Source organism: Salvelinus fontinalis, chromosome 20 (assembly GCF_029448725.1).
Source record: "Salvelinus fontinalis isolate EN_2023a chromosome 20, ASM2944872v1, whole genome shotgun sequence".
In the NCBI taxonomy this organism is placed as follows: domain Eukaryota; kingdom Metazoa; phylum Chordata; class Actinopteri; order Salmoniformes; family Salmonidae; genus Salvelinus; species Salvelinus fontinalis.
Window position 1 is genome coordinate 33,121,078 of NC_074684.1, and position 26,129 is coordinate 33,147,206.

Sequence of the window (26,129 nt, forward strand, 5' to 3'; positions counted from 1 at the left end):
TCTATTTTAGAGTAAGGCTGTAACGTAACAAAAATTGGAAAACTCAAGGGGTATGAATACTTTCCGAATGCACTGTATATACAAAAGCATGTGGGACACCCCTTCAAATGAGTGGATTCGGATATTTCAGCCATACTCATTGCTGACAGGTGTATAGAATCGAGCACACAGCCATGCATTCTCCATAGACAAACATTGGCAGTAGAATGGCCTTACTGAATAGCTCAGTGACTTTTAACGTGGCACCGTCATAGGATGCCACCTTTCCAACATGTCAGTTGGTAAAATTTCTGCCCTACTAGAGCTGCCACGGTCAAGTGCTGTTATTGTGAAGTGGAAATGTCTAGGAGCAACAAAAGCTGAGCCGTGAAGTGGTAGGTCACACAAGCTCAGACCTGGACCGCCGAGTGCGTAGCACATACAAATCATCTCTCCTCAGCTGTAAAACTCCCTACCGAGTTCCAAACTACATCTGGAAGCAACGCCAGCACAATAACTGTTTGTTTGGAGCTTCATAAAACGGGTTTCCATGGCCGAGCACACAAGCCTAAGATCTCCATGTGCAATGCCAAGCGTCGGCTAGAGTGATGTAAAGCTCTCTGGAGTGATGAATCACTATTCATCATCTGCCAGTCCGATGGAAGAATCTGGGTTTGATGGATGCCAGGAGAACGCTACCTGCCCTAATGCATAGTGCCAACTATAAAGTTTAGTGGAGGAGGAAGAATAATCTGGGGCTACAGCATTCAATGACATTCTAGATGATTCTGTGCTTCCAACGGTGTGGTAACAGTTTGGGGAAAGCTCTTTCCTGTTTCAGCATGACAATGCCCCTTTGCACAAAGCAAGGTCCATACAGAAATGGTTTGTCGAGATCGGTGTGGAAGAACTTGACTGGCCTGCACAGAACCCTGACCTCTGACCCATCAAACAACTTTAGAATGAATTGGAATGCCAACTGCAAGCCAGACTTAAATCACCCCCCAAAATCTGTGCCTGACCTCATTAATGCTCTTGTGGCTGAATGGAAGCAAGTCACCGCAGCATTGTTCCAACGTCTAGTAGAAAGCCTTCCCAGAAGAGTGCAGGCTGTTATAGCAGCAAAGGGGGAACCAACTCCATATTAATGCCCATGATTTTGGGATGAGATGTTCGACGAGCAGTGACCAAATGTATGTGGACATGTAGTGTATCAAAGGGATGCAAAAGGCACTCTTTTCATGGATCTACCCTCTGCTTATATGAGGCACACGCAGATTTTGCTTTTACACTTGGCAAACTCCACATTTAATCTGAGGGACCCATTTTGTTAGTCTTGCGTCTTGTGATTGGGGTACTGTGAAAGCAGTACCTGGTCTTGTGATAGGGGTACTGTGAAAGTAGTACTAGGCAGTGTTGTAGTACTCGAGTCCAGGATTTTCATGACTCCTGATTCGACTTGGACTCGACCATTGGTGACTCGGACTCGTCTTCTTGACCATTGGTTACTCGGACTCACCTTCTCGACCATTGGTTACTCGGACTCACCTTCTCCCGACTTGTATTTGCACTGGATAGGCGACGATGATAAGCAGAATATTAGTAGCACTGCGTGCGCAGAGCAGCGAGGGTTCTGTTCTCTAGCAGTGGGAACAATGCGCCACACACAGCCTACATCAGCTGGTGATCTGTGGGGGAGCATGCGATGAGTGTGGGCAGGCAGGCTCTGCCTCCAATCATAGGCTACACATCGCTCAAGCGACTCTCTTTCTTCCCTGTAACCACCAGTCACCAGCCTACTTTTTAGCTTTGGCTGGTTAAGAAACACAAACTGCTTTACGAAATTGAAAACAATAGTTATTAATAGTAAAACTATAGTCTAGCTATTTGTCTCTCTAGCCCCTTCAGTATAGAAAAGTAGGCTGTCTTTGAGTTTGTCGTCTCACTCTACCCTTCCAATTTCCACCCTGCATCCCATAGCCAGGTTCTGACAAGTCTCCCTTTAATATCAGTGGGCAATTACAAAAATGATTGCAAATAATAATGAGTGCCCGGTTTCCCAAAAGCATCTTAAGACAACGTCCATTTTCTTTTAAACCTTTGTAGGAGCATCGTTAGATCTCTGAGCTGTTACCCAAAACCATTGTTACTAAAGTTGCTCTTGAAAATGCTCGTTATTTATCATCGACTGCCACTCGTAGAACAGCTAAGTATGTCGTTAGTAGCTTTTTTGGCCCTTCGTACACAGTAGATCTGTCTTTCTGTGACCGGCCGATAACTTCAGAACTAATGTGACAGTGACTACAAATATAGAAAGTTGCCCATTTCTTTGCATAACAAGCGAAGGATAAAAATACACTTCAAATGAAATGACTGTATTAAAAGATACTGTACATTATAGGCTACATAGACCTTTATAGTGTAATTTGAATGATTTCGAAATCAAGGTCATGTTAATTCAAGTGAGTTCTATTTAGCTATTTGTATGCTACAGTCTGTAATTTTTACCTCCAATATATATGTAATTATGTGTATTGTGTAACGTGCACAATGATGTGCCAAATCTTGATCAGATTCCGTACATCATTACAGGGTAAACACTAGAACAAGCCGCATCAATATTTGTAGCCATAGGTGATAATATTTCTCGAGGAGCTGATCCGTGGTCAGTATTGTGCAATAATGATAATGTTAAGGGTAGGATTAGAAAGAGAGCACTGATCCGAGAACAGTTAGCTAACGTTCTCTCTGCGTGGTGTTTTGGGAAACGCATGTTACACCTTTAGGCTGTTGTAGGTAAGCCTAAATTCCATTGCTCTCAGGAAACCGGGTCCTGGTCAATCTGATAGGAGCTAATTTCATCTCGAGACCATTCATCCTGACTTGCCTTGTTAAATAAAGGTTAAATCCCCTGAAAACATCATGATTGATTTGACATAACTATTGAACATTATATAAAAAAAAAAAATGTGTGTGAGCCTGTGTATGAATTACCTTGTTTCATAGGCTACTGTATATTGCAGGCAATTATGACCATTGGGCAACAGGAGGAAAATCTTTGACGCTCACATGAAAATCTTTCCGCCAGCCCTCCACTAGTTGTAGCTGGGCAGATTTAATCTACCATATCCGAGCCAAATCAAGAGGCGCGAATCTAGCAATAGACAAGCACAGAGCCAGTAAGCCGGCAGTACGAGCAAGCAAAAAACTTCAGTAACCAAAATACCAAATATGTCTAAACAACCCTGAATCATTTGTTTTGCTTTCAAACGTTTTTTCAGCAGATGGTGCAAAGAGCGTAGTGCCATGTCAAATATGTATCAGAAATATAGAGGAGAAGACCAGAACCGTGTCGAACTTCAAAACTCCGACCCAGTGACTCAGAATTCAGCACTGGGAGTCGGATTTCAGCCATAGACCATTGGTGACTCGGACTTAGACTCGACTCGGATTTAGCCATAGGTACTCGAGCACAGGGGACTCAGTGATTTAGTGACTCGACTACAACACTGGTACCAGGTCATGTGACTGGGGTTCTGTGATTATGTGAATGTAAACTCTCCATCTGTCTTCAGCCTGTGGATGATCTGTCTGTCTGTCTCACCTAAGGTCTGGGAAGTCCCTAGCCAGGGTGACGATCTCCAGCTGGATGCTTCCTGGGTCCTGCAGTCTGACCACCTCCGCCATTTTAGGGAGGACCTCACTCAGCCAGCTTATTTTGGACCCCTGTGGACAGTGGATAGGTAAGATTATGCATACTTTCATATATTTAATGTCTTCCATTTACTGTATTATGGCATTAAAATGTATAATTTACTGTATTGAGATGTTTACATTCACTTTAAATAAAGTTGCATTTGATACTACACTGAACAAAAATATAAAGGCAACATGTAAAGTGTTGGTCCCATGTTTCATGAGCTGAAGTGAAAGATCCCTGAAATTTTCCAAACATACAATAAAAGCTTATTTCTCTAAAATGTGGACAGACCTCTCCCCATCTTTACAACCATTGAATCTATATGTTTTGACCATGACAGTTTACAATCTAAGGTAACGCCAAGTAATTGAGTCTACTCAACTTGTTCAACAGCCACACCATTCATTACCAGATTCAGCTGAGGTCTATAACTTAGGGAATGATTTGTACCAAATACAATGCTCTTAGTTATAGAGATGTTCAGGACCAGTTTATTACTGGCCACCTATTTCCAAAAAAGACTGCAACTCTTTGTTAAGGGTTTCAGTGACTTCATTAGCTGTGGTTGCTGATGCGTGTATGGTTGAATCATCAGCATCAGCATTAAAATAATTACAGTTGCAACATCAAATGGTTTTGTGATGAATAAGCCATCTGATTCAATGAAAGATGGAATTGAATGTCTTTCTGCCCATAATTTCATTTAAAGTACTCTAAAGTTTTTATGAAAGAAGTTGAATACATTTGTTATCATCTTGTGTTAGAAAAACATAGGCTTGCTAACACTCATATTCTTTATTTTATAGATAGCCTATATCTTACAGAACATTCATTATGGAGGGGTGGAGTGATGAGGTTGGCCTGCTATAGAGCAGCGAGAGAGAAAGCTGGAGGAAGGTTCTGACAGACAGGTTGTAACGGTTTTGACTTGAGGTTATTTATAGGGGTGCCACTTAGGTTGTGCCTACCAGAGAAAACATTGGTTTCTCCTTTTGGTTTGGGAGGTTATGAGTCCCATCTGGTCCGTCAAGTCACACCAATACAAAGGACTTATGTAAAAGTCAGGATGGAAATATACTTTTCAAAAACCCCTTAAAACATTGGAAAGAACTTCAAACAAGTGTATTCTTTTGCGTGGTTGTATTAACAACATAAATGATCACACACACACAACAATATAACAATTAATGCGCTTATGTTCATTTAGAAATGTCCTGTACCTCGGGCATAAAAAGAGTCCAGCCCGGTAAATAAGTTCAGGGACTCCAGTGAAATTAGTCACGCAACGTTGGTCCGTAGCGTAAACCCAGTATATTCATACACTCAAAATAACACTTATTTTACAACACAACTATAAAGCGTATCAAAGACTAATACGTCCTCACGACTACATAAATCACAGTATACATCACCAAAAACAAATGAAATACTGTGTACAAAAAGTTGTAGTCAGTCGGTCAGTCAAACAATCCAATCCGCCAACATATCTCCAGCGGAGAAAAGGCCACTTTAAACAACGGAGAGGTGTAGTCCACAGACGCACAGAGTGGATCCAATCCTGGGTAAACTCGCTTTAAGGCTACCAAACACACGTTAAGGCAACAAAACAAACGGAATAGCGAAGCTTCATGAACTGAGGGTTGCACACATCCTCATTCATGTCTCAATCAAAACTTCACCTTTGCGCAGCTGATGCTGGCTATTTAATGGGGAATTAAAGGGGAAGCGCCCTATTAGAAGGAGAAGCACTGAGACGGTTTAGAAAAATTCAGGGCCGTCACAAGGTGATGAGGGAAGTGTAGCTCAAGATGAAGCTCCTCATGAAAGGCATGAAGAGGGATGGAGAGAAAGTTGGTTGAGAAAAGGGGAATGAGAGACTGGAGAAAGAAAGAAAACAGAAACATGAGCAAGCAGAGAGATGGAGACCGAATGAGAGGAGAAAAAGAAGGCTGGAGGACATAGCGGAAAAAAAGAGACGGAATGAAAAAGAACGGGAGGGCGAGAGAGCAAGTGCATTTTTCCGGAGGAGAGAAAAAGAGAGATGGAAAGACATGAGAAGAGAATGGAAGAGGACAGAGAATGAGGAGAGAAATAAAAAGAAGAAACAGGCTGAGGACATGCAAATTAGAAAGGAGGAGAAGAAATAGAGCAAACACACTGCAGAGCAAGAGGAAGACCTAGAAAGGAATGCAGAATGGTCAGAGACTAAAGAAAGTGAAAGTGATGATGAAGAACAATACAGTACATAGAAAGTCAAAGCTTTGAAGTGTTTGTGTAGTTTATGGGTCAAAGCAAGAACAACGCTGTTACTTTCATGTGTTTGTGAACACACACGCTCAAGCTATATTAACTGCAATATGAGGTGTGTGTGTGTGTGTGTGCGTCTTCAGTGCTTACCGCTTCAGTAAAGTAGGTGCTCAGTTTGCTGCTGTCTTCAGCCAGTAAATTGGCTGCTGCCTCCTGCTGCTCCTTGTTCTTCAGCCTCATCTTCCTCTTCATCATCCTCTTCACATACTCCACCATCATCTCCACGTGGAGCCGGCCCAGCAGCTCCTACACACACACAAATGTCCCTATGTGTGTAATGTTACTATGTGTGTAAGGTCAATGTGTGTGTGAGTGTAATCTTACCTCCATACAGATGGGTTTGAGGTCTGTGAATTGCTGCATGTGTCTGTCCAGTGTCCCCAGAACTTCATCCAGTACCATCTGACCCCCAGTAAACCAGGCCTGCGTCCACAGCCTATGGTACTGCACCTGAGGAAACAGGAAGTCATGGAGAGGTCAATATCTGACCTTGAAGCAGTTGACACCAGTGGTCAGAACATGCTGCAGAGGCACAGACTCATTAGCAATTTTTTTTTTAAATGTATGTTATTTCATAAAATCATAGAAATGAGCGCCACTTGGTTTCTGCCTAGAAATGACCCAGAGGATTTTTGACCCAGTTTGATAGAAATTTAGGGGAGACCGTTGATAGGATATTGGACCGGTTTGAATGGCGATGTCCACTGCTCTCAGGGAGTGACTCGACACAGGGCAAGACCCCCACCCAGCTGCCCGCTCCGAGGTCTCCACCCTTAACACCGGGCAGAGTCGACACCCCTCTGCTGTTACACGGGGCCTCGATGAAAGAACCACCAGACCTGTTCCGGGTGCAGAGAAGAATCAGCCCTCACTGAACCTCCTGTGTGCCTACTGTAGACATCCTGACATCTCAGGCAGTGGAGCCCATTGTGGCAGAAAAGTGCAGACCAGCTACGAGCCGTCTGCTGACAGTATTTTTTTTATTCCACTTGTAGTTAGTGAAGTTAGCTAGCTAGCTAGTTCGTGCTAACAAATCAAATCAAGTTTATTTTATATAGCCCTTCGTACATCAGCTAATATCTCGAAGTGCTGTACAGAAACCCAGCCTAAAACCCCAAACAGCAGATTGCTAGCAGGATAGCTAGCCATCGTTAGGCTAACAAAATGTTATAATTGCAACATCAACTATCTAGCTTCTCAGTACGTGATTAACTTCTTGAGAATACAGGGGGTGCTGTTTCGCATTAGCATAATTGCCTCTACAGACTAAACTGCCTCTTATTCAATTATTGCTGTTACTACATGCATATAACCATATAGCATTGGATAGAAAACAAGCTATGGTTTCTAAAACCGTTCCAATTGAGTCTCTGAGTCAAACACAGGTCATTTCACAGCACTTTCCCTGAGCCAGAAAAAGATTGCAAGATGTGTATGCTCGCTTCAAAGCTCTGCCTATATATGGTCACGCGACCTATGACCCGAATGACACTTCCTTCTTCTTCCTCTGGGTGTCTGGAAGACGTCAGAGGAGAAATTTTTTGTTTATCTTGTACTGACGTGAAATAAGATCTATTTCTTTAGCGTGACCGACAACTTCCGGTTTCTGAGATGCGCGTTTTCAGAGGTGGCATTGTCTTTTGTTATGCTGACGTTACGGATGAAAACTATCTCCGTGTCGAAGTTTGTTTGATACATGTGACCATATCACCGTAATGTATGTTTTTTCAATATAGTTTAATCAGATTATTAGAATTTTTTCGGGAGTTTTGCCGTGTTCCGTTCTTTGAGTTTTTTAACTTTGGACATGGACCGTGCCAGTCGACCAGTACCCAGGCTAAATGAAGAGGGGAAGTTGCCATTGTGAATGGATTGAACGACTCATCAGGACTAAGGACACCTTGATCAACATTCTGATGAAAGACCAGCAATAGTAAGACCCAATTTACGATGTTATTTCATATATCTGTCGTGCATGTGAACTGGTCGCGCGCGTCCAGCTGGTTTTGGCTGGCCTGGTTATGCTAATTAGCTAGTTATGCTAATTTCGCTATAAAACATTTAAAAAATCTGAAATATTGTTTGGATTCACCAGATGTTGGGCTTTCAATGTCTGTACGCTGTGTATTTTTTCTGAAATGTTTTAAGACAAGTAATTAGTTATATAACGTTGGTCTCTGTAATTGTTCTAGCTGCATCAGCACTATATCAGATTGCAGCTGCAATGTAGAACTGTGATTTATACCTGAAAAATGCACATTTAAAAAAAAAAAACTATGCTATACCATAAATATGTTATCAGACTGTCATCTTAAGAATTTTTTTGTTGGTTAGTGGCTATCAATATCTTAGTTTAGCCGAATTGGTGATAGCACCTGATGGAGTAAGAAACTGTTGGAGTAAGAAAATGGTGTCATTTTGCTAACGTGTTTAGCTAATAGATTTACATATTGTGTCTTCCCTGTAAAACATTTAAAAAATCTGAAATGGTGGTTTTATTCACAAGATCTGTGTCTTTCATTGGGTGTCTTGGACTTGTGATTTAATGATATTTAGATGCTACTATTTAATTGTGACGCTATGCTAGCGATGCTAATCAGTGTGGGGGGTGTGGGGGGTGCTCCCGGATCCGGGTTAGGTACTCTGTAGAGGTTAACTAGCCATTTGTAAATACTATAGCTGTCATTGTTACTGTAGCCTGCACATCTTGCTTTTTTCACAGCCTTCACAAATCCTGTTGTGCCCCAGCAGTGTTGATTTTGTTGTCAAATTCTATTTGCTTCCATTTCGCTTCAATGTTGTTGTTTTTTTGGCAAGTTGTTGGTGGGTCCTTTTTTGGGTCCTTTTTTTAAATAAATAAAAAAGTACATCTGTGCTCCCATTTGACCATGTTTCTTGGAGATCCTTTGAATGGTAAAGTTTTGTGATACTCTCAACTCATCCTGTGGTATAAGCACATTCATAACTGACACTTCAAATTAAGGTCACTTTATTTAAGGTATCTATGCACAGTCTATGAGGGCTATTAGGTTCTAATTCTCAGAGAAAATAACTCAACGAACACTATGAAAGCTTAACCAAGTTAAATTCCTCCCAGAGGATCAATACAGCTGTATTAGACAAAACATGTTTCCACCACCACAAGTGTATATATACTCCAATTTAGGCACAACTCCTTCTCTCCAATCCTTACATCTATTATGGTTCGACAGGGAGACGAAGTGATTGGGTAATAAACCATTGTTTCTCCCTTAAGGGGATCTGACCCCAACCCCCTTGATGCCTAATCCAAAGACCGCCACTTGTATCCCCTATAGCAATCCTGTGACTTCCTCCCGTCCACCTAACACATTCCAAAGCCATCGGGCTCCTACAGATAACCATTAACTTCTGATGTAAAAAAAACAGTCTCTATCACTCCTCAGATACTATACTTCTGAGTATAACAATGTTCCAAGTTTAACCCAGAATCTAACAGGGCATATGACATTTTATATACACAGAGGTTGGTAAATTACACAACATCCTGTTACTACATTTGGTATGTAGAATCTAATGTAGCATGTAATAACACATGACATTAGATGTCAAGAAGACTATAATAGTAGTTATTAACAGTTGACATTAGAGCGTGACAACAGGATGAACAGTCATTTATAACACCCCTTATAATCAGTTTCAAAACATCTCATGCCGTCTTGAACATTACTTACGACAGCTTATGACAAATGTTATAATGTGTTATATAGCTGTTATAAGGGCATATGAATGCATGCATAAGGACAGTAAACTGTTACCTAGATTTTAACTTTGGTCCTATCCAGAGGCCATTTAATTCGTTGGTAAGGCAAAATCATCTAATTTGAGAAAGGTTGTCTGGGATTTTGAACTAGATGCCAAAAGTGAACCAAATTAACGGAGCAGATGTGACGTTGTACATTGGAGTATTGCTAGACTATTATGTTTGGTGTCTCTGCTGTCACGTGTAGCCTACCCTGAGCTCCTCATGTATGGGGCCGGTGAAGTATCCGTAGCCACAGTCTCTCAGGTCTGCCAAAGTGGACATACAGCTTGTCTTGGTCTCTTCTGGGATTGACTCATCTCTTCTCACTATGAAGTCTCTGTAAAGGAGGATCCAATGTCATGACATCAATGTTGGATTTATGAAGTCAAATAAGAGGTTGGGAGGATTGGAGGGACAGAATGACAATGGCAGTTCAAAGGTACTTCAATCATCAAGCTGACAAGGTCAAAATCTGTTGTTCTGCCCCTGAGCAAGGCAGTTAACCCACTATTCCCCCGGGCGCCGATGACATGGATGTCGATTAAGGCAGCCCGCAGGGGTTGGGTTAAATGCAGTGGTGTAAAGTACTTAACTTCTTATGGCTGCAGGGGCAGTATTGAGTAGCTTGGTTGAAAAGGTGCCCAGAGGTGCCCAGAGTAAACTGCCTGCTCATCAGTCCCAGTTGCTAATATATGCATATTATTATTAGTATTGGATAGAAAACACTCCGAAGTTTCTAAAACTGTTTGAATGACGTCTGTGAGTACAACAGAACTCATATGACAGGCAGAAACCTGAGAAAAAAATCCAACCAGGAAGTGGGAAATCTGAGGTTTGTAGGTTTTCAACTCAACGGTCGAAGGCCTACCTGAATTGTTCGATGCTAACCAGATTAGCTTTCACGACTGCCTGAGTGTTCTCCCCTGTTCTCTTCACAAATTCTTCAAGAGAGCTCTTATAGCTGCAAATATACATTGTACAAAATGTCAACAGGCATCTCCAGGTTCTTCTGGTAAAATGTTGAATAGTAACAATGCCGTGCATATTACTCATTTGTAGCATGCATATCCATTATAAACTAAACGTCTGTGTGAGCATTTGAAATAAGATCAGGATCAAACTGATCAGGATCAAACTGATTTTGCTTATATCTTTGATACAGATGTTATTAGCAACTTCTGCGGTAGCTAGCTTGACTGGTTTGATATGTCAAATATTGTTATTTGACGTGTATATTTTTTGACATGCAAAGACCCAAAACGGCATTCTATATTCTCTGACATTATCACTTAATTGTAACATACATATCCATTATAAACTAAACAAGGTCAAAGACAGTCTGCAACAAGACAGTGTAGATAGAACACCAAGGTTGAATTACCAACTTTTCCCAGGAAAAAGGTCATGTAGAATTATGCTATTTGTCTGTGTGGCTTTGAAACCAGAACACAGTAAGCTAATTGAATGGCTTTGAGCATGATGCTGGATATCAACGTGCATGTTCATCAGTAAAATATTAGATTGGACAGGCCTAAGCCAAACCATTCAAACTTAATGGAAAAAGTGATTTGTTTTTCAATAGAAACTTGGTGATTAAGTTCAGAAAAACAATGGAAAAGCAAACGTTCAACTACGACAGGATGTGTTCATTAAGGCACATAACCAAAATGTTTTGCAATGGAAAAGGAAAATCAGTGTTACTTATTGGACAAGTCCAGGTAGTCTCTCTCTGTTTCAGTCTGTTTCAGTCCATTTGGTGCGTAAGGAACACGACCCAGTGGCCAGAGCAATGAGAAATGGATACACTACCTTATCAAGAAGCTGTCCAGCTGACATAGGATTCTCTGGGCTTTAGCCTCACTGCCCAGAATAGTCCTGGCCTCTCTCATGGCCCCATCAACAGCCTAGTAAACAGAACAACATACAGTATTAGCACATACAACCTGACCCTGTACAGTCAACATAGCTTAGAGCAGGGATGGGATTAATTCCATGTCAACTCAATTCAGTGTAGAAACGTATGAAATTCAGTGAATTTATTAAATACTTCTGATTTGTGGTGCTCATTGTTTTGAAAATATCAGACAAACTTTGGTTTTGGAGGGTAATGTCAGTTTAAATAGATTTTGTCAAGGTTGACATGTTAATATGAAGCTTGTATAAAACCATGCGGGAGAAAAAGCTACTTCATATCTGTAGTATGAAAACAAAGAAGAACATGTTCAGGTCAAAGACAGAGTAGGGCTGAACGCAGAAAAGTACTAGAAGAAGTAGTAGTAATCCAATAGGTTTCAACCTGTATGATGTCAATGGCCAGAGGAGAGAAGCAGTACCCGTCAATGAGTTCTGGACTCTTTCCACTGAGCCAACCCTCCTCCTCCTTACTGAGAGCATTGGAGAACCAGGTCCTGAGTTTACTCTGAAAACAACATAGCACAGGTCCTCACGAGTCTGTAAGCTTGACACTACGGTTCTGAAAGACAGTCCATGCAACATTATAAAATAGTACATTATTTCCAATTCTAAAGCACTCTGAAAGTAGACTGGTCCCAGATCTTTTTCTTAGAAAAAAGGGTTCCGAAAGGGTTCTTTGGCTGTTCCCATAGGAGAACCCTTTTGGGTTCCATGTAGAACCCTCTGTGGAAAGGGTTCTACATGGAACTCAAAAGGGTTCTACCTGGAGTCAAAAAGGGTTATCCTATGGGAACAGCCAAAGAACCCTTTCGGAACCCTTTTTTCTAAGAGTGTAGGGTTTGGCAAGATAGCACAAACATCTTGGACCAGGCTACTTTCAGAGTGCTTTAGAATTGGAAATAATGTTTTTCTTTTCTAAGAGTGTATGGTCAAATCAAATCAAATTTTATTTGTCACATACACATGGTTAGCAGACGTTAATGCGAGTGTAGCGAAATGCTTGTGCTTCTAGTTCCGACAATGCAGTAATAACCAACAAGTAATCTAACCTAACAATTCCACAACTACTACCTTATACACACAAGTGTAAAGGGATAAAGAATATGTACATAAAGATATATGAATGAGTGATGGTACAGAACGGCATAGGCAAGATGCAGTAGATGGTATAGAGTACAGTATATACATATGAGATGAGTAATGTAGGGTATGTAAACATAAAGTGGCATAGTTTAAAGTGGCTAGTGATACATGTATTACATAGAGATGGCAATATGCAGTAGATGATATAGAGTACAGTATATACATATACATATGAGATGAGTAATGTAGGGTATGTAAACATTATATTAAGTGGCATTGTTTAAAGTGGCTAGTGGTACATTTTTACATAATTTCCATCAATTCCCATTATTAAAGTGGCTGGAGTTGAGTCAGTATGTTGGCAGCGGCCGCTAAATGTTAGTGGTGGCTGTTTAACAGTCTGATGGCCTTGAGATAGAAGCTGTTTTTCAGTCTCTCGGTCCCTGCTTTGATGCACCTGTACTGACCTCGCCTTCTGGATGATAGCGGGGTGAACAGGCAGTGGCTTGGGTGGTTGTTGTCCTTGATGATCTTTATGGCCTTCCTGTGACATCGGGTGGTGTAGGTGTCCTGGAGGGCAGGTAGTTTGCCCCCGGTGATGCGTTGTGCAGACCTCACTACCCTCTGGAGAGCCTTGCGGTTGTGGGCGGAGCAGTTGCTGTACCAGGCGGTGATACAGCCCGACAGGATGCTCTCGATTGTGCATCTGTAGAAGTTTGTGAGTGCTTTTGGTGACAAGCCGAATTTCTTCAGCCTCCTGAGGTTGAAGAGGCGCTGCTGCGCCTTCGTCACAACGCTGTCTGTGTGGGTGGACCAATTCAGTTTGTCCGTGATGTGTACACCGAGGAACTTAAAACTTTCCACCTTCTCCACTACTGACCCGTCGATGTGGATAGGGGGGTGCTCCCTCTGCTGTTTCCTGAAGTCCACAATCATCTCCTTTGTTTTATTGACGTTGAGTGTGAGGTTATTTTCCTGACACCACACTTCGAGGGCCCTCACCTCCTCCCTGTAGGCCATCTCGTCGTTGTTGTTAATCAAGCCTACCACTGTAGTGTCATCCGCAAACTTGATGATTGAGTTGGAGGAGTGCATGGCCACGCAGTCGTGGGTGAACAGGGAGTACAGGAGAGGGCTCAGAACGCACCCTTGTGGGGCCCCAGTGTTGAGGATCAGCGGGGTGGAGATGTTACCTACCCTCACCACCTGGGGGCGGCCCGTCAGGAAGTCCAGGACCCAGGTGCAAAGGGCGGGGTCGAGACCCAGGGTCTCGAGCTTGATGACGAGTTTGGAGGGTACTATGGTGTTAAATGCAGAGCTGTAGTCGATGAACAGCATTCTCACATAGGTATTCCTCTTGTCCAGATGGGTTAGGGCAGTGTGCAGTGTGGTTGCGATTGCGTCGTCTGTGGACCTATTGGGTCGGTAAGCAAATTGGAGTGGGTCTAGGGTGTCCGGTAGGGTGGAGGTGATATGGTCCTTGACTAGTCTCTCAAAGCACTTCATGATGACGGAAGTGAGTGCTACGGGGCGGTAGTCGTTTAGCTGTTACCTTAGCTTTCTTGGGAACAGGAACAATGGTTGCCCTCTTGAAGCATGTGGGAACAGCAGACTGGGATAAGGATTGATTGAATATGTCCGTAAACACACCAGCCAGCTGGTCTGCGCATGCTCTGAGGACATGGCTGGGAATGCCGTCTGGGCCTGCAGCCTTGCGAGGGTTAACACGTTTAAATGTTTTACTCACCTCGGCTGCAGTGAAGGAGCCCGCAGGTTTTGGTAGCGGGCCGTGTCAGTGGCACTGTATTGTCCTCAAAGCGAGCAAAAAAGTTATTAAGCCTGTCTGGGAGCAAGACATCCTGGTCCGCGACGGGGCTGGCTTTCTTTTTGTAATCCGTGATTGACTGTAGACCCTGCCACATACCTCTTGTGTCTGAGCTGTTGAATTGCGACTCAATTTTGTCTCTGTACTGGGAATTAGCTAGTTTGATTGCCTTGCGGAGAGAATAGCTACACTGTTTGTATTCGGTCATGTTTCCGGTCACCTTGCTCTGGTTAAAAGCAGTGGTTCGCGCTTTCAGTTTCACGCGAATGCTGCCGTCAATCCACGGTTTCTGGTTTGGGAATGTTTTAATCGTTGCTGTGGGTACGACATTGTCAATGCACTTTCTAATGAACTCGCTCACCGAATCAGCATATTCGTCAATGTTGTTGTTGGACGCAATGCGGAACATATTCCAATCCGCGTGATCGAAGCAGTCTTGAAGCGTGGAATCAGATTGGTCGGACCAGCGTTGAATAGACCTGAGCGAGGGAGCTTGTTGTTTTAGTTTCTGTTTGTAGGCTGGAAGCAACAAAATGGAGTCGTGGTCAGCTTTTCCGAAAGGAGGGCGGGGGAGGGCCTTATATGCGTCGCGGAAATTAGTGTAGCAGTGATCCAAGGTTTTACCAGCCCTGGTAGCACAATCGATATGCTGATAGAATTTAGGGAGTTTTGTTTTCAGATTGGCCTTGTTAAAATCCCCAGCTACGATGAATGCAGCCTCAGGGTGTGTGGTTTCCAGTTTACAAAGAGTCAGATAAAGTTCGTTCAGGGCCATCGTTGTGTCTGCTTGGGGGGGAATATATACGGCTGTGATTATAATCGAAGAGAATTCCCTTGGTAGATAATGCGGTCGACATTTGATTGTGAGGAGTTCTAGATCAGGTGAACAGAATGACTTGAGTTCCTGTATGTTGTTATGATCACACCACGTCTCGTTAATCATAAGGCATACCCCCCCGCCCCTCTTCTTACCAGAAAGATGTATGTTTCTGTCGGCGCGATGCGTGAAGAAACCAGCTGGCTGCACCGACTCCGTTAGCGTCTCTTGAGTTAGCCATGTTTCCGTGAAGCAGAGAACGTTACAATCTCTGATGTCCCTCTGGAATGTTACCCGTGCTCGGATTTCATCAACCTTATTGTCAAGAGACTGGACATTGGCGAGTAGTATGCTAGGGAGTGGAGCGCGATGTGCCCGTCTCCGAAGCCTGACCAGGAGACCGCTACGTTTGCCCCTTTTTCGGCGTCGCATAGGGTCGCCGGCTGGGATCAGATCCATTGTATTGGGTGGAAGGCAAAACACTGGATCCGTTTCGGGAAAGTCATATTCCTGGTTGGAACGATGGTGAGTTGACGTTGCTCTTATATTCAGTAGTTCCTCCCGACTGTATGTAATGAAACCTAAGATTACTTGGGGTACCAATGTAAGGAATAACACATAAAAAAAGAAAAATACTGCATATTTTCCAAGGAACGCGAAGCGAGGCGGCCATCTTGGTCGGCGCCGGAAGTGGTCATTGTCACACCATAGGAGTTGGCAAGACAGCACAAACAGATCTGGGACCAGGCTACTCTGAAAGGATGGTCTAGAAGTCTACAATTGGATTTAGCCTGTTCATTAGATTTAGCTGTTTCTGGCATCCTGTTTACCTCTTTTTGTAGTAGATACTGCTCCTCCAATGTTGTGAGATCCTTCTCAGATAAAAGAGTTCCCAAAGACTCCATGTTGATGTGCCCCTCAAGGTCTTTGTGTTTTAAGATGTCACTGAAACAGATATAAAAAGGGTATAACATGTTGTAAATGACATCATGTCATTGATAGAAACCATACGAGACATCTCAGAAGGGGCGGCCACATACAGGAACTCAAGTCATTCTGTTCACCTGATCTAGAACTCCTCACAATCAAATGTCGACCGCATTATCTACCAAAGACTGTACAAGGCAGGAGGATAATGTAGAAAAACTTCAGCTATCAGCTACGCAAAATATGCAGCATTTTAGTTTGCAGACAATTTAGAAAAAGGGGAACTAGCTTTTTTTTAAAGGGGAAGGTCAGGATTTTATAACTTTGTTAAATTATTCATCATCATGTAAATAGTCTATGGGCCAAGAGAAACTATAACCCATGGTTCAGTTCTTTAAACAGCCACTATATACTTCAGCTAATTTTATACACCGCTAGCTAACAATCAATGGAAGTGATAGGAGAAATTGTGCAATTTTCTAAATGTAATGGCCCAATCAACTCAAATCAACTACATATGACATCACTTAAATGTGATTTGTTTTTTTTAAAAGAAGATTGCACAATTGCCCCTATCACCACTGATTGTTAACAAGCCCTTCAAGAATCCAGGGCAACTGCCCTCCCATTTCCCACTTACTTTGGATAGTAATTATTCACCCAGCAGAGGAGGTAGTTACAGTCATCCACATCGAGCCCAGAGCGGGCCAGTTCCGTTAACCTTGCTGAGAACTTCTGATGGTAAAGTCTCACGTACAAGTTGCACACGTCAAAGTCTGGGGGGTAGCAGTCCCTTATGTCCCTGGCCACCCTGAGAATGTCCTCCTTCAGACACTTGCCCATCCTACATACCTCCCTTTTCATGGACGTTGACAGGCTGTCCACACTGCTAACGCTAATATTGTCCTCCTCCACTGCCGCATTCCTCATTCGAGATTCCACCATTTTTTCAAGCAGGGTGTCGTGGGTGTGCCGGGACTGGTGTGGCCGCCACACGGGGGCCTCGCTGCTGCCCTCGGGCCGCCCTTCCCATTGCTGGTCCTTCTCTTCCAGCAGCGTTATGGTTTCCACCGCACTCCGAAGTATCTCTAGGTGTTCTCCTGAGGGTGTGGAACTAAAGGTGGTGTGAACTGCCATCCATAAGTGGAGCAGCAGGGTTTCATAGTCTTTTTGGAGCATGTCTTTATCGTCCTCGTTGCAAACCTGAACCAACCCCTCTACCGTCATGGTTTCTTGGCCAAAGAGCTTGTCCTCTCGCAGGAGCAACTGCTGGCAAGCCTCCACCAAGAGATTTTCCTTCAGGTTCTCCATAAAGTCCAAAACCACATCTGAAAAAAAAACAAGTAGAATTCAGGTGAATGTGGATGACAATCACAGTCTGTACATGACAATGAACGGTGACACACACACACATATATATATATATATATAGTGGCAATAATTTCTCATGGTGAAAGAAAATATAATATGACTGATTTCTTTCATTTAGAGTTCCTCTTTAAGGATGATAAATATGACAAATCAATATATTGAGCTAGTAGGCTAGTACTTCATACAGGCTACTTCATAGTATATGCACATTGATTAACCTTAAAGTAGGCAGCTTAGTCTATATACTTCACACCCTTGTCTTTTTCCACATTTTGTTGTGTTACAGCCTGAATTTTAAATGGTTTAAATAGAGATGGTAGTCACTGGCCTACACACAATACCGCATAATGTCAAAGTGGAATTATGTTTTTAGACATCGACTATTTATGTTATGGGTATGCTTGTAATTGTTAAGGACTGGGGAGTTTTCAGTAAAAAAAACTAACGGAATTGTCACGTTCCTGACCTATTTCTGTTAGTTTGTTGTATGTGTTAGTTGGTCAGGACGTGAGTTTGGGTGGGCATTCTATGTTTTCTGTTTCTATGTTGGTTTAAGGGTTGCCTGGTATGGCTCTTAATTAGAGGCAGGTGTTTGGCGTTCCTCTAATTGAGAGTCCTATTTAGGTAGGTTGTTTCACAGTGTTCGTTGTGGGTGGGCATTCTTTGTTTTCTGTTTCTATGTTGGTTTAAGGGTTGCCTGGTATGGCTCTTAATTAGAGGCAGGTGTTTGGCGTTCCTCTAATTGAGAGTCATATTTAGGTAGGTTGTTTCACAGTGTTCGTTGTGGGTGGTTGTCTCCTGTGTCAGTGTTTGTCGCACCATACGGGACTGTTCGGTTTGTTTTTGTACATCGTCATTTTGTGTAGTCTATTTTTCCCTGTTCGTGAGTTCTTCGTGTTTATGTAAGTTCGTAGTCCAGGTCTGTTTACTCCGTTTGTTGTTTTGTTAGTTATAGTGAAGTTTGTGTTTTTTCGTCTTGTCTTCAAATAAATTATGTGTTCACAACCCGCTGCGCCTTGGTTCCATCACTACTCCTCCTTTTCGGTTGACGAGGAGGAGGACTACCTTTACAGGAATGGAGCTAAGCACAGGCAAAATCCTAGAGGAAAACCTGGTTCAGTCTGCTTTCCACCAGACTAGGAGATGAATTCCAGCAGGATAATCACCTAAAACACAAGGCCAAATCTACATTGGAGTTGCTTCAGTGAATGTTCCTGAGTGAATGTTCCTGAGTGGCCGAGTTACAGTTTTGACTTAAATCTACTTGAAAATCTATGGCAAGACCTGAAAATGGTTGTCTAGCAATGATCAGCAACCAATTTGACAGAGCTTGAAGAATTTTGAAAAAGATAAAATGGGGAAATGTTGCACAGTCCAGGAGTGGAAAGCTGTTGATGGAATTTATATGTTTAAATTAATGATTAGAATATTCCACCCCGAAACTATATAATTGATCATCAATGAAATACATTAGAATCATCAAGTTATTATTAATGATGTGTGTAGTCTTAGTCAGTAGAATTATAATAAATTATGTGTGTAGTTTTAGTCAGAATTAGGGTAAAAAATATATCTGTACAATATGTCTCTATAGTATCTTAAACACAGACTGTCTGAGCAAAATTCGGTGCCGACCTTGGCTAGGGGCCTCAGAGATTTGAGGGAGGACAGGGAGTGCTTCTCACGGTCCCTAATCTTTTTCGGCTGGGTATTGATACAGTATGTGCGTAGGATACCTACTGTTTGTGTGCAAATGTATGTGCGTATGAATTCTGTTTGTGCAAAAGTATGTGCGTAAGGAGCTAGTATAACATGAATGGTTTTGTACAACGAACTAGCGCTCTCGTAAATATACTTTCTGACTATCGTAGCTGGGCCTCCGTCTGTTTCATTCAACCAGTATCTCTACAGATTCTGGGTTGCAAACTGAGTAGTTTAATTGAATTGGGTTATGAACACTGAGAACATAATTCTCATGACACAAGCGCTTAGAGATTTACCCAGAAAGACTCACAGCTGTAATTGCTGCCAATGGTGCTTCTACAAACTGTTGACTCAGGGGTGTGAATACTTATGTAAATTAGATATTTCTGTATTTAATTTTCAATAAATGTGAGAAAAAAAAATCTAAAAACATGATTCCATTTTGTGATTATGGGGTAATGTGTGAGAAATAAATACATATTTAGGCAATTTTGAATTCAGGCAGGAACACAACAAAATGTGGAATAAGTCAAGGAGTATGAATAGTTTCTGAAACGCTGTAAATTATACACACATCAGATAGAATGCTGGAGACAAATTAATACTGTAGCTAAATGTACCTGTTTGAGGACGATTGCTCTCCACTATGGGTTTGGGGCTCCGTTTACGTCGCACAAAGCCTGGTATTTTTGGTAATTTCAGTTTATGCCTAAACCTCTCATGTACTGTTTTGGGACTGCCCTCCATTGCAGGTGATAGATTAACCATTGTTGCCACCAGGTCGGGTCCAAGCGCACCCACTTCCTCTGTAAAAAATAATCATATTTTGTACAGTCGTCAATATTTTCTCTTTATAAAACCTATCATGGCATTGCACAATTCTTTTCTATCGCCTATTATCAATCCGCAACCTCTTACCATTACAATACCATCTTACCATTCATTGTTGCACGGGTAAAGGTCGGTATACAAACTGGATATGAAGTTATAGGCTACAATAGTGGGTTAAACATAATAACAAAAGGCAACACTATTAACACACAGCGTGGGAACGATATCACCGCAGGTGCGCATTTTGCGCAAGAGAGCCAGCGTTATGTCATGTTATGTCATGTTATGTCAGCGTTATGTCATGATTTTAGTTAGTCACTCCCACTCAGATATCAGCCTTATGCGTATAAGGCTGATATCTGAGTGGGAGTGACTAACTAAAATCAATGGGGGCCCCCTGGAGGTCAGGGTTCCTGGGAACATACCCTGCATGGCCGATCGCTATTCGGCCGTGATTACTACAAGTTTAGATTGCTGGCTAGATTCATTTACCAATTAAAAAAATTGAGGCAACATGCTAATCAAATAAAATAATATTGTATTTGTCACATGCTCCGAATACAACAGGTGTAAACCTTACCGTGAAATGCTTACTTACAAGCCCTTAATAACCAACAATACAGTTCAAGAAAGAGTGAAAAAAATATCTACTAAATAAACTAAAGTACAAATAGTCAAATAACAATAACGAGGCTATATAAAGGGGTTACCGGTACCGAGTCAATGTGCGGGGGTACAGGTTAGTCTAGTTATTTTGTGCATGTAGGTAGGGGTAAAGTGACTATGCATAGATAATAAATAGTGAGTAGCAGCAGTGTAAAAACAAAGGGAGGGGAGGCGTGTCAACGTAAATAGTCCAGGTGGTCATTTGATTAACTGTTCAGCAGTCTTATGGCTTGGGGGTAGAAGCTGTTAAGGAGCCCTTTGGTCCTAGACTTGGCACTCTGGTACCGCTTGCCGTGCGGTAGCAGAGAGAACAGTCTATGACTTGGGTGACTGGAGTCTTTGACATTTTTTGGGGCCTTCATCTGACACCGCCTAGTATATACAGTTGAAGTTGGAAGTTTACATACACCTTAGCCAAATATATTTAAACTCAGTTTTTCACAATTCCTGATATGTAATCCAAGTAAAATCCCTGTATTAGGTCAGTTAGGATCACCACTTTATTTTAAGAATATGAAATGTCAGAATAATAGTAGAGAATTATTTATTTCAGCTTTTATTTCTTTCATCACATTCCCAGTGGGTCAGAAGTTTACATACACTCAATTAGGATTTGGTAGCATTGCCTTTGAATTGTTTAACTTGGGTCAAACATTTCGGGTAGCCTCAAGCATCCCATAATAAATTGGGTGAATTTTGGCACATTCCCCCTGACAGAGCTGGTGTAACTGAGTGGAACTGAGTCAGGCCTCCTTGCTCGTACACGCTTTTTCAGTTCTGCCCACAAATTTTCTATGGGATTGAGGTCAGGGCTTTGTGATGGCCACTCCAATACCTTGACTTTGATGTCCTTAAGCCATTTAGCCACAACTTTGGAAGTATGCTTGGGGTCATTGACCATTTGGAAGATCCATTTGCAACCAAGCTTTAACTTCCTGACTGATGTCTTGAGATGTTGCTTCAATATACAGTGGGGAGAACAAGTATTTGATACACTGCCGATTTTGCAGGTTTACCTACTTACAAAGCATGTAGAGGTCTGTAATTTTTATCATAGGTACACTTCAACTGTGAGAGACGGAATCTAAAACCAAAATCCAGAATATCACATTGTATGATTTTTAAGTAATTAATTTGCATTTTATTGCATGACATAAGTATTTGATAACCTACCAACCAGTAAGAATTCAGGGTCTCACAGACCTGTTAGTTCTTCTTTAAGAAGCCCTCATGTTCTCCACTCATTACCTGTATTAACTGCACTTGTTTGAACTCGTTACCTGTATAAAAGACACCTGTCCACACACTCAATCCAACAGACTCCAACCTCTCCACAATGGCCAAGACCAGATTTGTATCAAATACTTGTTCTCCCTACCGTATCCACATCATTTTCCTCCCTCTTGATGCCATCTATTTTGTGAAGTGCACCAGTCCCTCCTGCAGCAAATCACCCCCACAACATGATGCTGCCACCCCTGTGCTTCACGGTTGGGATGGTGTTCTACGGCTTTCAAGGCTCCCCCTTTATCCTCCAAACATAATGATGGTCATTATGACCAAACAGTTCTATTTTTGTTTCATCAGACCAGAAGACATTTCTCCAAAAAGTACGATCTTTGTCCCCATGTGCAGTTGCAAACCGTAGACTGGCTTTTTTTATGGTGGTTTTGGAACAGTAGCTTCTTCCTTGCTGAGCGGCCTTTCAGATTATGTCGATATAGGACTCATTTTACTGTGGATATAGATCATTTTGTACCTGTTTCCTCCACCATCTTCACAAGGTCCTTTGCTGTTGTTCTGGGATTGATTTGAACTTTTCGCACGAAAGTACGTTCATCTCTAGGAGACAGAACGCGTCTCCTTCCTGAGCGGTATGACGGCTGCATGGTCCCATGGTGTTTATACTTGCGTACTTGTGGAGGTCTACATTTTATTTCGGAGGTCTTGGCTGATTTCTTTTGATTTTCGCATGATGTCAAGCAAAGAGGTACTGAGTTTGAAGGTAGGCCTTGAAATACATCCACAGGTACACCTCCAATTGACTCAAATGATGTCAATTAGCCTATCAGAAGCTTCTATAGCCAAAACATCATTTTTTGAAATTTTCCAAGCTGTTTAAAGGCACAGTCAACTTAGTGTACGTAAACTTCTGACCCACTGGAATTGTGATACAGTGAATTTTAAGTGAAATAATCTGTCTGTAAACAATTGTTGGAAAAATTACTTGTGTCATGCACAAAGTAGATGTCCTAACCAACTTGCCAAAACTATAGTTTGTTAACAAGAAATTTGTGGAGTGGTTGAAAAATGTCTTTTAATTACTTCAACTGTAGGTCCTGGATGTAAGGAAGCTTGGCCCCAATGATGTACTGGGCCGTACATACCACCCTCTGTAGCGCCTTATGGTTAGATGCCGAGCAGTTGCCATACCAGGCATTGATGCAACCGGTCAGGATGCTCTTGATGGTGCAGTTGCAGAACTTTTTGAGGATCTGGGGACCCATGCCAAATTTTCAGTCTCCTGAGGGGGAAAGGGTGTTGTCGTGCCCTCTTTGCGACTGTCTTGGTGTGTTTGGACCATGATAGTTCATTGGTGATGTGTACACCAAGGAACTTGAAACTCTTTACCCGCTCCACTACAGCCCTCTCGATGTGAATGGGACTTCTTCAGGATAGGTGTCCCGTCCGTGGGATGGTTGAGCTAACGTAGGCTAATGTGATTAGCCTGAGGTTGTAAGAAACAAAAGAAAATCCCAGAACATAGATATGTCTGATATGGGCAGAAATCTTAAATTCTTGTCATCTAACTGCACTGTTCAATTTACAGTAGCTATTACAGTGAAAGAATAACATGCTATTGTTTGAGGAGAGTGCACAGTTATGAACCTGAAATGTATGAATAAACCAATTAGGCACATTTGGGCAGTCTTGATACAACATTTTGAATAGATATGCAATGGTTCATTGGATCACCAAAACTTTGCACATACAGTGCTGCCATCTAGTGGCCAAAGTCTAAATTGCGCATGGGCTAGAATAAATAATTTTGGCTTTTCTCTTGCATTTCAAAGATGACTGTTCAAAAAATAAAAAATAAACACTTTTTTCCCCCTTTGTATTATCTTTTATCAGCTCTAATGTGTTATAATCTCCTACATTCCTTTCACATTTCCACAAACTTCAAATGTGTTTACTTTCAAATGGTGTCAAGAATATGCAAATCCTTGCTTCAGGTCCTGAGCTACAGGCAGTTAGATTTGGGTATGTCATTTTAGGCTAAAATTGACCCGCCTTTTCCTGTAGTCCACAATCAGCTCCTTTGTCTTGCTCACATTGAGGAAGAGGTTGTTGCCCTGGCAGTCTTTGAGTGACTGTCAGTGACTGACATAACAGGAGAGAAACTGTTGATGAACAACCAAATTTCGAAATTGCACCTTGTGTATTCTACTATTCTAATGCCCCATACACATCGATGTATTTTGGGAGATTACAAAAAAAACTTCCATTCATTATAGGAAAAACATTTTGTTCAGGTTACAATAAAACATGATTTGTTTAGTATCTTTTTCCTCAACTTGTTTCTCTAACTTTCTAACAAGTCAAACTAGCTTACAGAGCATTACCATCACAATAAACTAAAACAGGAGGAAACATTCATATAATTGGCTTAAATCACCCATGCAGTCTATTTAATTTAATCTTTACATCATCACTGTGTCTAATAAATCACTGTGTGTGTATATTTCATGAATATACACTACCGTTCAAAAGTTTAGGGTCACTTAGAAATGTGCTTGTTTTTTAAAGAAAAGCACATTTTTTGTCCTTTAAAATAATATCAAATTGATCAGAAATACAGTGTAGACATTGTTAATATTGTAAATGACTACTGTAGATGGAAATAGAAGATTATTAATGGAATACCTGCATAGGAGTACAGAGGCCCAATATCAGCAACCATCACTCCTGTGTTCCAATGGCACGTTGTGTTAGCTAATCCAAGTTTCTCATTTTAAAAGGCTAATTGATCATTAGAAAACCCCTTTGCAATTATTTAGCACAGCTGAAAACTGTTGTACTGATTAAAGAAGCAATAAAACTGGCCTTTAGTCTAGTTGAGAATCTGGAGCATCAGCATTTGTGGGTTCGATTAGTCTATTCTTGTTCTGAGAAATGAAGGCTATTCCATGAGAGAAATTGCCAAGAAACTGAAGATCTCGTACAACGCTGTGTACTACTCCCTTCACAGAACAGAGCAAACTGGCTCTAACCAGAATAGAAAGACTTCAATCGCAAGGAGCGCTGCGATACCACTCCGTTGCGGAGGGTCCCCGTTGAAATGAATGACATCCGGTGAAATGCAACAGACTGCTCAGATGTCATGTGAATAAGGCATAATGTGAATGAGGTATAAGGCTATTTACCTGGGTTATCAACCCCAGTTTGAATGACATCACCCACTGTAAATCCACTTGGAGTTTCCTTGTCCCGCAAGTTGGCGTACATCTCTGGAGTGAGCACCTTGGCCATGTGGTTGTTATGCTGGCTCAGGTCGGGGTACTCCTGCTCCGCAGAGTAGTTCATCTTCAGCTTGTTGTGGGTGTTACCGAAAGGCATGATTTCTTTCACCTGTGAGCAAGGATGAAACAATGTAATGTTAGTGGACGAAATACAGCAAATCAAATACCTTACATAGTTTAATGGGAAAAGGTAGAAATACTTTTTTATACTGCATGAATTGTGACGCAGTGGTAGGCTATTTAGGTGTCACAGTATTTCTTCCGCCCCTCTCCTCGCCCCTACCTGGGCTCGAACCAGGGACCCTCTGCACACATCAACAACAGCCACCCACGAAGCATCGTTACCCATCGCACCACAAAAGCAGCGGCCCTTGCAGAGCAAGGGGAACAACTACTTCAAGGTCTCAGAGCGAGTGACGTCACCAATTGAAACGCTATTAGCGCGCACCACCGCTAACTAGCTAGCCATTTCACATCGGTTTCATAGGCACCCCCAGTTTTAAAGAAATAGCAAAAATTACAGCATTTGCATCCCCATTCCTCAAGCCTCATGTCCACCAGATGCATCAAACTCAGTCATTCATTGTCATTGGAGCAGTCTGCAATGGTACGTTGGGGATGCTGCGTTCTGTGTACCGCATGCACATGTTCAACTTGTGCGTTGCTTTACCTTGTGGTGATACAAACAGTAGTACACA

General features: G+C 42.0%; 1 protein-coding gene across 3 annotated transcripts in view; it reads right to left on the minus strand.

The window, feature by feature from the left end:
- The window catches only part of LOC129817752 (tumor necrosis factor alpha-induced protein 2-like), a 37,410-nt gene extending 11,845 nt beyond the window's left edge, over window positions 1–25,565 (minus strand). For all 3 annotated transcript variants that reach the window (XR_008753759.1, XM_055873277.1, XM_055873279.1), the window contains exons 1-11: window positions 25,336–25,565; window positions 20,032–20,217; window positions 16,977–17,664; window positions 16,240–16,354; window positions 12,067–12,189; window positions 11,580–11,674; window positions 10,639–10,731; window positions 9,981–10,107; window positions 6,311–6,436; window positions 6,077–6,232; window positions 3,584–3,705 (exon numbers count right to left, since the gene is read on the minus strand). Coding sequence is in view for 2 of the 3 variants with exons in the window: in XM_055873277.1 (XP_055729252.1) it covers window positions 3,584–3,705; window positions 6,077–6,232; window positions 6,311–6,436; window positions 9,981–10,107; window positions 10,639–10,731; window positions 11,580–11,674; window positions 12,067–12,189; window positions 16,240–16,354; window positions 16,977–17,664; window positions 20,032–20,217; window positions 25,336–25,528 (2,024 nt within the window). In the remaining variant the exon portion in view is untranslated. The remainder of the gene's footprint in view (window positions 1–3,583; window positions 3,706–6,076; window positions 6,233–6,310; window positions 6,437–9,980; window positions 10,108–10,638; window positions 10,732–11,579; window positions 11,675–12,066; window positions 12,190–16,239; window positions 16,355–16,976; window positions 17,665–20,031; window positions 20,218–25,335) is intronic.
- Between the last annotated feature and the right edge of the window lie 564 nt (window positions 25,566–26,129).